Below are 17,262 nucleotides of genomic sequence, written 5' to 3'. Positions count from 1 at the left end.
CTCCATGCTTCCCTCCCCACACCAGTGACTTCTGAACTGCACAAAACTGAAAAAGAAGACTTTGTAGATTGCACATGGTCTCAGAAAAGATGATAAAATCTGGAAAGAAAGAACAGCACAGAAGTGGCTGTTCTCTGCCTCAGCTGTATGTTGAGCTGAAACAAGCCAGCCAGGCCGAACCAAGAGAGAGCAGCGCTGGAGGATAGGGGCAGCGGCAGTCAGGGTGTGGTAACTTAGAAAGAGCCCTGGGTTAGCATCGGCTGGGAAGCAGGGTGTGGACTGACCACCAGTATCTGCTGCTCACCAGCCTGATGCCTTCGGTGTCTTTCAGTTCTCTGTGGGCTAAAATCCAGGCTCCCTGTAGGCACTGCACAGAGCCCTGTGGAGATGTGGTTTAGTAACTGCCGCCTGCTCTCCTGTTCCTGGGTCCTAAGATCAGGAAGAGAAGAGCTCATCCTTGACTTGTCTCCACTTTTGCTTCTCTGTGTGATTCAGGAGGGTGGACGGACCAAAAGCCACCGATACTGGCCCAAACTGGGGTCCAAGCACAGCTCAGCCACCTATGGCAAGTTCAAGGTCACCACAAAGTTCCGAACAGACTCTGGTTGCTATGCAACCACAGGATTAAAGGTAAAGCACCTGCTGTCCGGCCAGGAGAGGACGGTGTGGCATTTGCAGTACACTGACTGGCCCCACCACGGCTGCCCGGAAGACGTCCAAGGATTTCTGTGTAAGTTTTTCCCCGACTGAGTTTTGCTGAATGCGTCAGTAGTCTGTCAGATGGAGAGGAGTGGACTATGGGATACCTTCTCTAAAGCAGCAAGAGCACAGTAATACGGAAGTACTGGTCTCTTAATCATAGGTGTCTCTTGTCTTCTCTTTCATGCAAGTCCACAGGACTGTGATAAACTAATTCTGCATTGATTTAGACTTTTAGTATCTCAATAATCAAATACTATCTAACATGTGCTATAACATGGATGAACCTGACAGCACACCAAGTCAAAGATGGCAGACATAAAGGGATAAGAACTGTAGAATTTCCCCCTGCATGGAGCACCTACATCAGGCAAATCCATCACATGTAGTATTTTTTCAGGACAGGATATTTTAGACACTGATTCCTGAGAATATATGGGGACCCTGAGTGCCAGGCAGTGGCTCAGGGCATGTAACCAACAGCTATTGGGCAAACTGTGACCACCACAGAGGCCACTGTGCACAAAAGCCCACTCCCACTGTGTACATGTTGGGCAACATCAGAACCTTTGCTTTATTTTGATATATTTAGAATTGACATTAGGGGCTGAGAGATTAGGTTGTCAAGACCTAAAAAACCACTTTCTCTGGTTCTGTTCAATTCTGATACATTGGCAAGGATTACATTTATCACTAAAATGGGGACAGGCCTTAAAGAGCACAATAAACAGAGTGTAGGACAGTGATAGGGCAAAGGACCCAAAGCCCCAGGGAGCTTAGGTTTTTGCTGGTCAAATGACCAGTTAATTGTCTGTAGCACAGGAGGGATGTGACCTCTGCAGAATGTCCATCCCTCCTGACAGCGCTCTTTTTATCCAGTTCAGGGAGTCCTCTGCTAGTGGACTGGTGAAAGTTGTCTCCAAGAAGAAAACCCTGCAAATAATGCAAGTAGATTGGTTTGATGATTGACATCTGGGACCCACGGGATGGTCAAAGTGTAGTCAAATCTTTAAAATCAGCCAGTTTAAGGATGCCAGCCTAAACTACTAGAAGATACAGGGCATCCCTTCAAAGAACATGGGCTCCCTAATAGCTGTTTTGGTAAGAATCTTGATGCAGTGGCCTTGTGCAGCGCCGTGGGAACTCTGGCTGTTGCATTGTCTGAAGATCCTGATTTCCTTTTCACATGGTTACGGGAGAAGCACTAAGGATTATGTGGCTGCCTTTCTTGTGTATGCACCGGGGCTGTGAACAAAACTTTGCTCACCCCTGCTGGACTGGGCAGCTTCTGAGGGGGTGAGAGCGTATCTCGAACCCTCTACCCACAGGCTTGTGGCTTCCAGAAGTGGGGCTCATCTTGAATGTTCACACAACTTCATGGAAGTGGATTCCCCAAAGCCCACTTTTTTACATCTGAAAATGAAATCAAACCTTGGTTGACATTCACTCGTTCGATGAGGGGAATAGGATGGGGCAGGTGGCTGCTTTTTCCCCAACAGGAATAGGCTCTGACAGGCAGTCATTTCAAGGGGACATAGCGGCTGCTCTGATCCCAGTCTGTTAATAGTATGAAGTGCTGTAAGTAATGTCTACAATCATCTGCTTGGGGGACTTGGGGATTTGCAGAGGGGAAAACAGAATTTAATTTAAAAAAAAAAAAAAAAAAACTATTTAAAGAACAAATTCTCCTGTGGACTCATTGACTCCCAGCTGGTCTCTTCTGGATACAGGATGTTCCAGCAGGTACCAGCCAAATGATTAGTGACTTGTAAGAATTGCAAATTACTATGACTGGAGACAAAAGATTCACCCTCAGTCCTGGCACCTCTCCGCTACCCCCTGGATGCAAAGTCATGTGACACACTTGGGTGACAAGATTCACATTTCCTCCCACAGCCTACTTGGAGGAAATCCAGTCGGTCAGGCGTCACACCAACAGTGTCCTGGAAGGCGTCAAGACCCGGCACCCTCCTATTGTGGTCCATTGCAGTGCAGGGGTGGGAAGGACCGGCGTCGTCATCCTCTCTGAGCTCATGATCTATTGCCTTGAGCATAACGAAGTGAGTGGCCCATCTCTCTCCCCATGTTTCTATTGTAGTCTGTTATATTATGGGAGGGACCTGTTTGCATACATGTGGAGGCCAGAGTTCAACCTCAGTGGTCGTTCCTTAGGCACTATCACCTTGCTTTTTGAGCCATGATCTCCATCGGCCTGGAGCTCACCAAGTAGGGTAGGATGTCTGGCCAGTGAGCCCCAAGGACTCTCCTGTCTCCACCTCCACAGTGCTGGGATTAAGTGCATAGTATCATGCACAGTTGTTATTGTTTACATGGTTTGGGGGGGTTAACTCTGGTCCTCACACTTGTGTGGTAACAATTTATCAGCGGAGCCATGGTCCCAGGCCTCCGACCTTCTCTCTGAGTGCTTGCTCTACCACGATGCTGGTTCTGCGCTAGAGCTATGCTGTTACCTGTTTATGGTTGATTCCGCTCTGCTGACCTGAGTTTTCCAGACCTGTGGTTCTCCAGCTGGACTCTAGTATTTATAACTTCCCTTATCTCTGACCTCTCACTGCTCTGTGTAGGCTCCTAAATAGGAGAAGAAAATTAGGGTGTTCTAGAAACATTCAGCAAATCTGGCTGCTCTCAGCATTCATTTCCAGTCGTAGCCATTTTGGTTCTATTGTGGCTTGTTCCCCGTGGCACATTGTTCTGGCACGTGTAGTTCAGATGCCTCTTGCATCTCTGGGATGTGTTTTGTCCCCAGTCCTGTGTGAAGATGCAGCTATGTAGAACACAGTTGTTATTATAGTACAGTGTTTATCTGGGGGCATTTGCCCTCATCTGGCTTGGCAGTGTGTTGTGTAGCAGAGAGGGTGGGAATGTGGGTACCGGCACCAGCTGCTCTTTGCTCTAATCACACAGGGTCTGTGTTATCTCATCCTGCCATAAGATTCCGGCGTTGTAGGGAGAGACATCAACAACAGCTCTGCCTTCATGCACATAAGATTGTGCATAGGGTTGGGGGCAGTGGTTTTGGATTTGGCTAGACTGTGTGTTTGCTTGTTTATAGGAGTTCTGGGGATCTAATCCAGGACTGTGTACATGTTAGACAAGTGTTCTACCACTGAGCTATACACCTAGCCTGTTGTGGGTGTTTGTTTGTGCTTTTTAGAGGGGTCTTGTTATGTAACCATTACACTAGGCTCCCAGCCCTAGGCTGTAAGGTTAATAAAGGGGCACCCTCCCCTCTGCCTCATGAAAAGCCAGGCTCAGATGAGACAATCCAGGCCCAGAAGCAATCATGTGATGTACCTGGTGCTATGTGTCTTTAAGCAGCTGTATGAGGGCGGGAAGCAAGGTCTCCTTCTCTGAGGTCACTTCCTGTCTTCTCAATGTTTCCACCATCAAGCTGTTGGTCTGTTCAGTTTCCAAATTATACAGCAAGGAACTCTTGTTATGTGTAATGGATGCGTCAGTGTACTAATATGTGTACCCATAGACTCAGAGATTTGAAAATAGCTTAAATATTGCCCTGTCTTGTTGGCTGTGAAAGGCTGGTCTCCTATGTCTTTGGAAACTAATTAGTGACCTCTGTGAAGTAGTGACAGGAAATTACATTGCTCACTATGTTACACGTATCAAAGCCAGCCTGGTGCGGAATGGGTGTGGAATGGGGGATCCTGCCAACAGGGCATCCCGTGGGCTCCCTGAGGCTCAGAGTGGCCCCTGTTCCTTGTGGTGTGTCCAAATTTAGTGGACTTCCTCAGTGCCCAACTGCATGCCAGAGCATTCCTTGTTGGTGGGTGGCAGCCCTAAAAGGACTTCTGTTCCCAGTGATGTTCAGAGATAGCAAGGTGACTCAGGCTGTTCATTTCCTTTCTTGGCACTGGGATACACAGTCTTATCTTTCCTGTTTCCCATCATTGCTGCTGACCAAGGAAAACTGCTCTGCCCCGTGCTCTTGAGGGCAAACATGTTTAGTTTGTTCTTTAAACAAAGACTTTTGACAAATAAATATGAAATTGCTATGACCTACTTTTCTCCCATCCCGACTTAACCTCCTTTTCTAACAGCTGAAGTTGTTAGTATATTTTGTATGTTAGCTTGTAACTCTAGCAGTTTTCAGTCTGTCAAATGAAGAGGCTTTTCTTTTTCCTACACTTTCCCCCTTTGGTCTCATTTTAAAAAAATAATTGTTTTTAATTCCGTGGATGATGAGGGAAGGGTGCATGTGAGTGGGGTGTCCACGGGAGCCAGAAGAAAGTTTCTGAGCCTCTGGAACTGTAGTTACAAGTGACTGTGACTGTGCTGGGGACTTTGTGAGTCTGGAAGAGCAGCAGGTACCCTCACCTCCCGCCAGGCCATCTCTCTAGCCCCGTTGTCTCTTTCTTAACACAGAGAAGTTGAACATGGGTACTGAGGGGAATTCCTGCAGTCAGGTTGGTAGCTGTGAGGTAGAGATGGGTAGTTGGAACTCTCCTGGGCTGCTCGGCGGTACCAGTGCCACTCTGTGGACTGCTCTGCTGGTCTTTGAGTATCGGTGACAGTGTCTGCTGTACCCCTGCATATCCCAGGAGGCAGTTGTGTCCCAGTAGTAGTGGTGGGGGTGATGGTGGGGATGGTGGGGATGGTGGTGGGGATGGTGGGGATGGTGGGGATGGTGGTGGGGATGGTGGGGATGGTGGTGGGGATGGTGGGGATGGTGGGGATGGTGGTGGGATGGCGGTGGGGGTGATGGTGGGGATGGTGGTGGGGGTGATGGTGGGGATGGTGGGGATGGTGGTGGGGATGGTGGGGATGGTGGTAGGGATGGTGGGGATGGTGATGGGGATGGTGGGGATGGTGGGGATGGTGGTGGGGGTGATGGTGGGGATGGTGGTGGGGGTGATGGTGGGGATGGTGGTGGGGTGATGGTGGGGATGGTGGTGGGGATGGTGGGGATGGTGTGGGATGGCGGTGGGGGTGATGGTGGGGATGGTGGTGGGGGTGATGGTGGGGATGGTGGTGGGGGTGATGGTGGGGATGGTGGTGGGGATGGTGATGGTGGGGTGATGGTGGTGGGGTGATGGTGGTGGTGGGGATGGTGATGGGGATGGTGGGGGTGATGGTGGGGATGGTGGTGGGGTGATAATGGAGGTGATAGTGGTGGTGATGGTGAGGGTAATAAGGATGGAAGATTCCATCAGGGCTGGGGACGTTGGAGGTGGTTACTGTAAGAGAAAAGAGCTACCTTGAAGGCTGAAGAGATGGCTTAGTGGCCCATCTCCAGTGTCCATAGAAAGCTAGGTGTGCAGAAGCACACTGTGAGCTGGGGAGAACATGAGACACACATGACACTGATGTTAACACCAGATGGGACCAGACTAGTGGTGGTGCATGCCTTTAATCCTAGCACTTTGGAGGCTGAGGCAGCTGAATCTCTGAGTTCAAGACCAACCTGGTCTGCAGAGCAAGTTCCAAGACAGCCAAGGCTACACAAAGAAACTCTGTCTCATAAAACAAAAGAAAGAAAGAAAGAAAGAAAGAGAGAAAGAGAGAGAGAGAGAGAGAGAGAGAGAGAGAGAGAGAAAGGAAGGAAGGAAGAGGGAGGGAGGGAGGGAGGGAGGGAAGTGTAGCAGGAATCTTAACAGGTCTTATTAATGAAACAAACCTGGACCAGTTATTGGGGTGAATGCTGGAAGATCAGCCTTATATATCTTTCTACTTTCTGCTGTCATTCCCTGGGATTAAAGGCTGGATTTCTGGGATTAAAGGCATGTGTCATCATGCCTAGCTGTTTCTAATGTGGCCTTGAACTCAGAGATCCAGAGGTATTTCTGCCTCTGGAATGCTAGGATTAAAGGCATGTGCTACCACTGCCTATCCTCATGTTTAATATTGTGGCCGTCCTGTTCTCTGACCCCAGATAAGTTTATTAGCCTGCACAATATTTTGGGGAACACAATACCAATACAGGGAAGGAAAGAAGGAAGGAAGGAAGGAAGGAAGGAAGGAAGGAAGGAAGGAAGGAAGGAGAAAAGAAAAAATGTGGAGCTGACAAACTCCAGTCCAATAAGAGACTCTGTCTCAATGGAATAAGGCATCTGATGTCCACCTCTGATGTACACACTGGTACAGATACCCCACACAGAAGGAATATCCGGGCAACAGGATGGTTCAGTGGGCAAAGGTACTTGCCACCAAACTTCACAAATACATGTAAGAAAATATTTTTAAAAAAGAATAGCTAACTTGAGGGGGTTGAGGCAGGAGGACCGTCAGGTGTTTGAAGGCAGCCTAGACTACAGAGTGAGTTTCCCAAAATGTGTTTCATCTTAAATATAACGGGAAGGGGGAAGCGGGGGGGGGGGGGGATGCGGGGTGGGGGGGGGCGGCTGTGTTTGGTTTGTCCACAACTCCCTGCTCTGAGAACCTTGCACTGTTTATCCGACAGCCCTCAGATGTACCCACAGGAGTAAGCATAAACAGACGTAAACTGAACAGTATCACACCAGTGACCAGGGGCTCCAACGCTGGCATAGAACTGATTCCTAAAGCCGTGAGGGACAGATCCCTCCTTCCCGGTCATGGGCAGTGGGCAGAGGCTTCCCAAGGTGGGAGGAGCCCAGGAGAGGCCTCCCGTCTCAGGCTATGTGCCCTTTCGTTTCCCTTACAGAAGGTGGAAGTGCCCACGATGCTGAGGTTTCTCAGGGAGCAGAGGATGTTCATGATCCAGACCATTGCGCAGTACAAATTCGTCTACCAAGTCCTCGTCCAGTTCCTACAGAGTTCCAGGCTCATCTGATTTCCAGGATGCAGCTTCTGGAGGAGGGACCCAGCTCCGTCCTGCAGGGGGCGCCACTTCCAGACAACATCTGCCTCCCCAGTTGGAGACGGATGGCTGGCAGCAGGCAAGAGCCAGAGTTACTTACAAACATCATGTATTATTTTATATGAGATAATTTATTTTTCTGTCTTCGGAATAAGTTTTGTGAGTTATTATAATGAATTTTTTTTCCACGATAATATAGTGCTTCTCATTTGAACCCCATGTTGACTGATCTGCATGTAAGCCTCCTCCGTGAGGGAAGGTGGTGGCCCCATGGGACATTGTAGGCACAGAGGCATAAGGGAACACATCTCTAGTGAAGCTGCAGACAGACTGGTAACACCCCCAGTCAAACGTGGCAAGAGGAAGAATCGATCCTCAACCTCGCTAAGGAAGGTCCTTTCGAGTGTTCCCTTAACCCTGGATCCGTGCATCTGGCTGGATAGCTGCTTTCCTCTCCTTTACTGCCCTCTTCCTCCGCGATCTCTCTCCCTAAGCCTGTGGTGAAAGCTGGGGTCCTCTGGAGAGCACAGTGCCTTTAGGGCTGGCCATGCTGTCTCTGGTAAGTGAGGAGTACTCCTGTTGCTGCCGCGCACCCTTGTTTTGGTCCAGGAGTCTGATGTGGTGATGGGGTGTGCTACTTTGCCCTGCGTGCTCCCATCAGCCTCATCTGGTGGCCCTGAGTCAGGCCATCTGCACAGCTCAGCCCCTGGCCTAGTTGAGAGAAGATAATAGACCAGGAGGGGAATGGCGTTAGGTGGGGCCTTGGTGTAGATTGTTAACTAAATAATGTTGAGTGTGGCAGATGAGGACACAGAGGATGAGGTCTGGGTACATTCCATTTTCCTATCCATTGCTAAGTTGTTAGAAGGGTCATAAGGGAAATGGTTAAGGAAACTCACATCTGGGAGCTACCTGGCGCTTTGCAGCGGGGCCCTGGCTGGGAGGCACACACCTGGCCAGGAGGCACGCACCCATGCACAACTCCCTGTGTGCTGATGGAGTCTAGGCTCTGGCTGGCAGGGGCTGAGTTGATGCCACTTAGGGCTTCTGCGTTGCTGTCTTGGGCCAGGGTCCCAGGCTGACCTTGGACTTGGTGTATAGCAAGAAGATGGCTCCCAGTCTCTTGTCTGTACCTCCCAACTGCTGGGATTTCAAGTGCATAGGGCCACACACAGGCCGTACGTGCCCCTCATGATGAATTCTGAGACTGTCTTTTGCAAAAGCCTCCACTCCCTACCTTCCCTTGTATAACCCACTCTCTGTCAGTGATGGTATTAGCCACCCTCAAGCTGAAGCCCAGTTCCCTTCCATGTCTACTTTTTCCTAAGTATAATTTTCTAATTATTTGTGAAACTGACCATGCCATGCCTTCCTCCACAGTGATAGTTCTTTTCTTTCTGCTGAGCTGAAAAGGCCAAGCAGCAAGAGTGTGACCTGTAGCCTGTCTCCACACACTAGTAGATGCCGATGACAGCAGATTTCCCATGAGCTTCTCTGGAAGACAAGCCAAGCGGTCTTCCTCTGGGTCAGGGTGGTGCTGATGCTGGTATCCATACCGCATCTGTGGGTTCAGAATCTGAAGGTGGGGCACTTCCACCCTCCCTTCCACAGTGCAGAATGGATCAGGGGGTGTACGTGAGTGTGACCCTTGTAGACGAGGCACACTGAAACAGGTTCTGACATAGGTGTTTTGGGGGAAATGGAAAAGCCCATTGTGGGGGGCTTCTTCCCCTTTGTTCCCACTTACAGTTTCATTATGTGATGAAGAATATAGATACTCTCGTCTCTGAGCTTTGGTGTGTTAGACTGTCTCACATGAGCAGCGAGGAGACATGATGCCCCTTTGAACTCATCACTCAGGGCCTGTTTCTAGCTTATGCTAACAGAACAAGATGCAGAGAAGACATAGGTTTGATATCCAGCTTCCTAGCCAACACACGATGAAACCCAAAAGTAAACAATTAAGTGTCCTGTGTATGCATTTCCTCCTTAACACTGTTGCCTCTGGTTCTTCAACACATTCCAAATTCCCTTTCCCATCCCCAGGAAGCCCCCATCCATCTCTGGTTAAATTATCAGCAGGCATTTAAAGCCCTTACAGTGGCATCTGCATAATAATCACCGAGAGATGCTTTCTACCTGGGAAGCTAGCCAAGGAGTAAGCCTTGGAGCAAAGTGTATTAAATTAGTTATCTAGTCAGGGCTTTTGGAGCAGCTTCCTGACAATGTGTTGGGACCGAAGCTGGAGCTGTCAGAGCCCATTGCTGCATTTTGGCTTTGAAGGGGGAGAAAATTAAAACCGGAGCCAGTAAGATATCCCACCTCACAACAGAGCAGCCCATCATTCCTCCGTCCCTGGTTTTCCAGTTGTGGAGTTTTGTCTTTCACTTACTCATTTGCATATGCCCACCTTCATCCTTGTTCAGGCGTCTCTGCATCCAGGCTGCTTAAGATGTCTTCATTCTTGAGATGGTGAGATGCACTTGTGGTGAAGCCTGGGGGTGTCTGGCTGGTTTTGTGAGGCTCTAAGGTGATTCCAGGTGGAATAGGAATCCCAGGGGCCTGCACATCTGAACACGCTCCCTCCCCAGTAATTAGAGGTGAGAACCGTATCAGACAGGCATGCTTTATTGAGGTGGAGACAAGTGGGTTCTTCTGCTCACTTGGAAGTGCTGCAGATACTAGGGAAGGTGAGAGCATCTCACGTGGACTGTGTCCCATCAGATTACTTTGGGAAAAGAAAGGGTCTACTCACTATTCTTCAGTTAGAAGTAAGCTGACTTTTTTTTTTTCTTTTTGGCCTTAGTCTTGGGCTTTCTCAGTCACCTCCCCTAGCCTGGACAGAGGGTCTTTGTAGACTTTAGGATGTGGGCCTTGTGGGACATGACCACCAACTCCTAAGCAAGCCATACCCTTACCCTCTGTCAGCATTTGCTCTTAGCTGCCCCCTCCTGTGGGTGGGGAGGTTAGCATTCTCCTGTCTTTTCTAGTTTAAGGTAGATCAACCCATGTTGAGTTTCCAGACATGGAGGGCACTTTCTGGATTGATGGAATGCATACACTTTATTTCTTCCCAGTTCATTAAGGATCTAATGCCATGCGTCTTTTCTTCAGCTAAGAGCTAGTGGACAGAGACCTGGTTCTTTGTGATCCTGCACCCTAGCCACCATGGCTTTGCATCTCCTAGGGCCAGGAGCTGCTCCTGAATGCCGACAGGCTGAGTTGACAGACATGCTCTGTGGGGTCTTCTGTCTCTCTCTTGGTCTAAGCACTAGCTCGTTGGTCTGCATCCTCTGACCTCAGGCATGACGCTATCAACGGGCCCCAAACATGTCCTCAGGCAACAAGCACCCTGTGCCTTCCAGTCTGTCTTATTAGCCCTGGCTCTGTTGTTTCTTCTCAGTATAGGAGCAACTCTGTCCACAGAGTGCCATGTCACTGCCACTGGGCTCTAGTTTCCCCATTTCACTGAAATTTCTGCTGCTGCTGTTTCTTGCCAGAGCTCTCGTCCAGCCTCCATCAAGCCCTCATTTAACGGTTTCTGTTCACGAGTGGCACTCCCACTCACTCAGCTTCTAAGAGAGAGATTTGGGTCTTCCAGGGGAAACTGCACATCCCCTGGTGGCCTACAACTTGATGAGTGATAGTCTCACTGGCTCTGGAGGGTCACAGTCACAAGTCACAGTCAGCCCTGTATGGTTACACTCTGAGCAAAGAGGTAGAAATGTGCTGCCCTTCACCTCAGCTTCTCAGTCCTTGGGCGGTGAACCACCTTTCCTAGGACATCTGCAGAAAGTAGTGGCCACATGTCTGGGGAAATAGGCAGGTGTGCTCAGGCACATGCTGCCAACCCAAATGGCTTGTCCAGGTGTCCGGCATTCTAGGGGAGCTGGGACACTGGCCTACCAGCTTGTCCAGTATTCAGCCTCTCTTCCCTGTGCTCAGCTTTTGCATTTCCATTATCAACTCAAGGGAATCGGGCATCTTCATCCAGGAGAGTGCCCTTCTTAGCTTTTGCAGCTTACCTCAACATGTGTCTTTCTCAAACACTTGCTGACGTGTACTCTGTTAGCCTGTCTGTGACCAGGTGTCAGGGATCTGGCATCCTCTGTTCTCATAGATGGATAAATATACTGCTGTTTAGAAGTCAGTTCTTGCTGTTCAGAGCTCCAGTCAGCCTCCTCGTTATAGAGATAAATTAAAGGAGATTCAATTGTCAGGCAGGCGGGCTGGAGCAAATGCCAGCCTAAATATGGTTAACCAAGTCTTCTGCTGTAGTCTTGCTAGCCAAGTCACCACTTACTAAAAGTGCCCTGAGCTTGTCCAAAGTCATGATGGGGAGAAGCCAGATCAGCCCCGAGTTTCCTATCCAAAATTCATTGGGGATACAATTTTTTGAACCCTGGGGTAATGTCAGAGTTGTAAACTTATGATGGAACCCCCCAGGGAAGACCGTGCTCTGGTGCTGACCTATGTCTCCCGGGCTCCTTGCCTGCTGCCTGTAATGGGCTGTGCCATGTGGCCTCTGCGCCTGGATGGCTGCTCTGGAGACTCCTTGCCTGACCCTGCAGCCCCTCCTTCCCTTGCAGCTTGTGAGCAGAGAGTTCTGCCACGGTGCACGCGTTCACAACTCCTCTTGCATGTGAGTCCCTGTGCAAGTCACAGACATTCAAAGTACAAACACTGGGCTGCACAGTGACTGTGAGTGTTCTCGCTGTGTGGGGACAAGGTGGCGCCCCTTTGTGATGCCACTGTCTTTATTCCCAGGGCATTTTGTCCACTCAGAACTTCCCATGCTCACTCAGATCAGCCTTGCTCAGATCAGCCCTCTGAAGCTTACTTTGTATTTTAACCTACCTTCCCATTGGACCCCCCCTTCCCCGCCGAAGTTAAATCTGGCAAAGGGACTGTGGTCTTAAACCCCTCTAAAATGTCGACATAGGAAATCTTAATTTAACAAAAAACGGCTCAACAGCCTCAAGAAACGTGATTGGGGGAGCGGTCAAAATGAAGGTGCAGGAGATTTCTAACAGCCTGGCCCTCCTCCATCCTGTCAGCCTTGACAACACTGTCCCTCAGTACCAGAAGAAAGAAGAAAAGACTGACATCAGCACTATTAAAAAAGGATGGAAACAGGGTCTCCTATGTATTTTGAGGTGCCCTTCACAGGCTTCTGGGTGACAGCATTGCTTGGGAACCTGCATTCTAACCTGTTTCTGGCTTGCTGGACTGTTTTCTTCCTCAGCCTCCCTGCTGACTGTCCCCTGGAGGGACAGGTGCACCTCAGGGCTTCCGGAGCCCCGCCCCATGTGCTATGACATGGTTAGTCCACGACAAGCTATCTGTCCAGCCTTTCGGCCTTTGTTCCTCCCCTGCCTCTCCCTCCAGGGACAGATGCTCTGGGCTGGAAGATGGGGAAGAGAGAGGCGGGCGAGCCAGCGAGCATTTTAGACTGGGTTTCCCCTGCCTTGGGGTGGGAGCTCTTGCTCAGGCCTCAGGAATGCCGCTTCAAGTTTAGCCCGGTGGCTCAGGCGCCTGGCGTGCTTGGCATTTCTCTGGGGCCTCCTGCCTCCCTCAGCGACAGTGTTAGCTAATAAATGCCTTCAGCATTGAGCTGAAAACTTCCTTAGGAGCCATTTTATTTAGATAAAATTGTACTGCACTCTCCTTTGAAGTTCCCCGCCACTACTGGGAGTCCTAAAGTTCTTTTACCGCATCTCCTCAGCTCCCTCTTCATCTGAGATGGTTTCCAGTGTGTGTCCTCCAGCCCTCGGTGGTCAGCTGACCTGGCTGAGGGTACTCCCCGGAGGGGGTTTACATATGCAGATGACTATTCAAAGTGTAACCTTCTGTGACTCGTCACGTGTATAACAGGCGAGTTGTTCCTCTAGACTAGTGCCACTCCTTCATTCAGTATTTTGATGTTTTCTTTTGGTCTGTGTTCTGTCAAATGTTGTGAATTCTGGTTTCCTTCAAAATAATTGACGTTTATAGATTTTATTTTGAAATGATGTATAGACACCGCAGCTTAGAAACTGGCTTGCTTTAGGGTTCTTGGGTCAGCCCACAGAAGCCTAGTTACCTCCACCATGGAAGGCAGTGCTGTGTCAGATGTGGTTTGGCTTTCGTGAGCCGACCTGGACACGAGCTAGCACCCACTATGTTGGAAGCTGTAAAACATGCATTCCAGGTTGGGACTCAGCGCCTTGTCCTTGGCAGCCACTTGCTCCTCAGCAGAGATGCTAGTCAAGCCTCTTCCCTCCAAACTGTAGCTGAGGGCCGGGGAAGGACGGAAAGGCAGGAAGACTTTCCTTCCCAAGTCCCGATAGTCACGGACGCCCCTGGCACTGTGAGGAGAGTGAAAGCCCCAAGTTAAGCTCTGCATGCTGTTCCATGAGCTGTTCTAGCAGTCAATAAGCTCCTGCTTGGCAGCTTCTTACAGTCCCGAGGTGTAGGGAGCTGACTATTGACAGTATTGTTTTGCACTGTTTCCTGTTTTTACAAAGTCTTATTTAGATATTGGTCCTCGAGAATGTTGTCTCTGTCCTTGTCATTGCTATAAAATGTTTGCTATGTGCCTTTACAGATGTGAGATCTATATTCTAACCTTTTTTTTTTTTTTTTGTAAAAGATATCTATTGATTTCTACATGCAATAAACCTTGATTGTTTTCAGAGAGAATGCTCACGTCTTTTCATAAACACATCCACACTAGTTGAATGCATTGGTGTCCCTTACTGTGCATATATGTACATGTGTGAGTGTGCTGTCACATGTGCATCCATGCCCATGGAGACCAGAAGCCAACCTTTGGTGTCATTTCCCAGGAGCCCTTTACCTTGCGTTTTTGTACAGGGTCTCTCACTGGCCTGGGATTTCTGATTTGAGCAAGCCCAGGGCACCTTGTCTCTACCACTGGGATTACATATATGTGCCACCAAGCCTTGCTTTGTTTCATGGGTTCTGGGGACTGAACTCAGGTCCTTGTGATCATGTGGCCAACACTTTCCTGACTGAGCCATCTCCCTAGCCCTAATGTCTCCTATTTTAAGGTCAGTTTTGAGCTGCATGGTGGTGGTGGCACATGCCTTTAACCCAGAGGCAAAGGCAGGTGGATCTCTGAGTTCAAGGACAGCCTGGTCTACCGAGCAATTTCTAGGACAGCCAAGGCTACACAAAGAAACCCTGTCTCAAAAACCCCCAAAGGGCCGGGCGGTGGTGGCACACACCTTTAATCCCAATACTCGGGAGGCAGAGGCAGGCGGATCTCTGTGGGTTCGAGGCCAGCCTGGTCTATAGAGCGAGATCCAGGAAAGGCACCAAAGCTACACAGAGAAACCCTGTCTCGAAAAAAAAACCCCAAAAACCAAAAAACAACAACAACAAAAAAACAAAGGAGGGGGTTTGTAAGCAAAGACTTCTAGAAAACCACTTTCTGGTTTCCTCCAGTCATATTTATTTTCATTTGCAGTTTCTGATGTTTTCACTGCAGAAGATACACAGGAGCAGCAAATACTGGGAAAGCAGAGAAAACAGCCTAGAAATGGGTCTTTCTCGAACGTTCAGAGGGAACCCTCACGAAGCATGAAGCCCTTCTCCCTCCCCTACTGTCCTTCTCTCAGACACTTTGTTGATGTGGAAGGCAAGGCACATGTCCTTAGCTTTGTCCTTCAGCTTTGTGAGAAAGCTCAACTCGTCCCCAGGTTTAAAGCAGTTACCCTTCTGGGTCCCTTCAGCCGTAGAGTGTAAGCAGCCTTCTTGCACCTGTGAAGAGAGTGAAGGAGGCTGTGTGCCCTTGCTGAGTAGGAGGCAATGTCGACAACTTCCACAGTGTTAGGGTTCCTTCTTAGTCAGGGTTCTACTGCTGATGAGGCAGCAGCTGGACCACAGCAACCCTTATGAAGGAGCACACTTAACTGGGGCTGGCTTTTAGTTCAGAGGTTCAGTCCATTATCATCATGGCGGGGAGCAAGGCAGCATGCAGGCAGACATGGTGCTGGAGAAGGAGCTGAGACTTCTTACATCTTGACTCACAGACAACAGGAAGTGGTCTGAGACAGTGGGCGTGGCTTCAGCATATATGAGTCCTCAAAGCCCGCCTCCACAGTGACACACTTCCTCCAACAAGGCCAGACCTACTCCAACAAGGCCACACCTCCTAACAGTGCCATTCCCCACGAGTTTACAGGGGCCAACTACATTCAAACCACCATAAACAGTAAAACCATTCACAATCCCAGCTTGTCTCACCTATGAGTAGGAACACTGAGGGCCTCTCCTGGGCAAAAGGAGATGTTCATTTGAGTAAACATGGAAATATTTCCATTTTTATGGTGACTTTGTCTATGGGACAATTATAACTCTTGAAATAAAAGCTACATAATATTATTAAAAGATACAACACAAAATAGGCCAGTGAGAACAGAGAGCAGTGAAACAGGTGGAGAGACAAGCCCTGAGTAAGCCTGGTTTATTCTCTTTATCTGGTTACAAAAACCATTTTCAGTGGACACTTGAGAAATCGAACCATCACTGCAAGGGCTGGAGAGACAGCTCAGTGGTTAAGAGCACTGGCTGCTCTTTCAGAGTCCCAGGACCCATATGGCGGGTCACAACAGTCTGTAAACATCACTCCAGGGGATCCAATGACCTCTTCCGGCCTCCTTGGTTAGTTCATACATGTAGTACACATACACATATTGAGACAAAACTCATACACATAAAAATTTAAAAAATGCTAAAGCCATCAGCACCTGCAGACCTGTTTGTCTCCAAAGAGAATATTAACAGAGCCAAAGGGGGAAAACCTTCTTAGAGATTTACTTTAAATTATGTGCACTTATGTGTCTGTGAGTATGTGCACATGAGTGCAGTGCCTGCCGAGGCCAGAAGAGGGTGTCAGACCCCCAGGAACTGGCATTACAGGAGGTTATGAGGCACCCAACAGGGCTGCTGGAACCAAACCCAGGTCCTCTGCAAGAGCAGCATGCACCACTGAGCCTCTCATTCCAGCTTGCGGGGGGCGGGGGGATGAAAAAGAACACCTCAAACCAAAGAAATAAGTACAAAAAACTGTGCATACATGTACACAAGCATACATTAGAATGATAAAAAGCAGGAATCTCAACGGATTTTTGTTTTGTGATTTTACATTTTACTTTCTTTAGCTACAGAAAATACAAAATCTAAGAAGTGAGAAGACTGTGTTGGGCTGTATAAAGAACTAAACCCTTTTTGAGGCAAAAATCTAGACAAATTGACGAACTTGCCATATCTGTGAACAGGAACACTCTGAGGATGCCCAGCATGTATGTCACTGGCTGTGACCCAGAAAAGTCCCCAGCGGCTCCCTGGGTAGGAAAGAGGAAAGAGCCAGTTCTAAAGATTGTAGAGATGTCGGGGGTGGGCTGTAGAGAGCAAGCTCAAGAGTTCTCTGCCCTTCTGTAGGACCTGATTTTGGATCCCAGCACCCATGTTAGGCAGCTCACAACTGCCTGTAACTCCAGCTCCAGGGGAATCTGACATCCTTTTCTGGCCTCTGAGGACATCCATAAGTTCATGTAATCAGAAATCTTTTAAGAACTTGAAATGTAAAACTGGAACCCTTACCAGATGATGCTGTTTGGATACAGAACTTCCCTTGCAGGCTCATGTCTCCCATAGGCTAGCACTCCTGGTCCTCAGCTAGTGGTACCATTTGTGGGGCTAAGGACTGTTAGGAGGTCAAGCCTTGCTGGAGGAAGTGTGTC

At 49.0% G+C, this 17,262-nt stretch overlaps 1 protein-coding gene across 2 annotated transcripts in view; it reads left to right on the top strand.

Moving 5' to 3' along the window:
* Positions 1–14,107, top strand: part of Ptpn14 (protein tyrosine phosphatase non-receptor type 14) — a 145,292-nt gene extending 131,185 nt beyond the window's left edge. For both annotated transcript variants that reach the window (XM_036202498.1, XM_036202497.1), the window contains exons 17-19: positions 496–730; positions 2,596–2,759; positions 7,358–14,107. In XM_036202498.1, the coding sequence (XP_036058391.1) occupies positions 496–730; positions 2,596–2,759; positions 7,358–7,486 (528 nt within the window). In that variant the 3' untranslated portion in view covers positions 7,487–14,107. The remainder of the gene's footprint in view (positions 1–495; positions 731–2,595; positions 2,760–7,357) is intronic.
* Positions 14,108–17,262: the final 3,155 nt, after the last annotated feature.

Source organism: Onychomys torridus, chromosome 11 (assembly GCF_903995425.1).
Source record: "Onychomys torridus chromosome 11, mOncTor1.1, whole genome shotgun sequence".
NCBI lineage: Eukaryota > Metazoa > Chordata > Mammalia > Rodentia > Cricetidae > Onychomys > Onychomys torridus.
The sequence above is the reverse complement of the archived record's forward strand: the minus strand, read 5'-3'. Positions and strand labels throughout refer to the sequence as shown.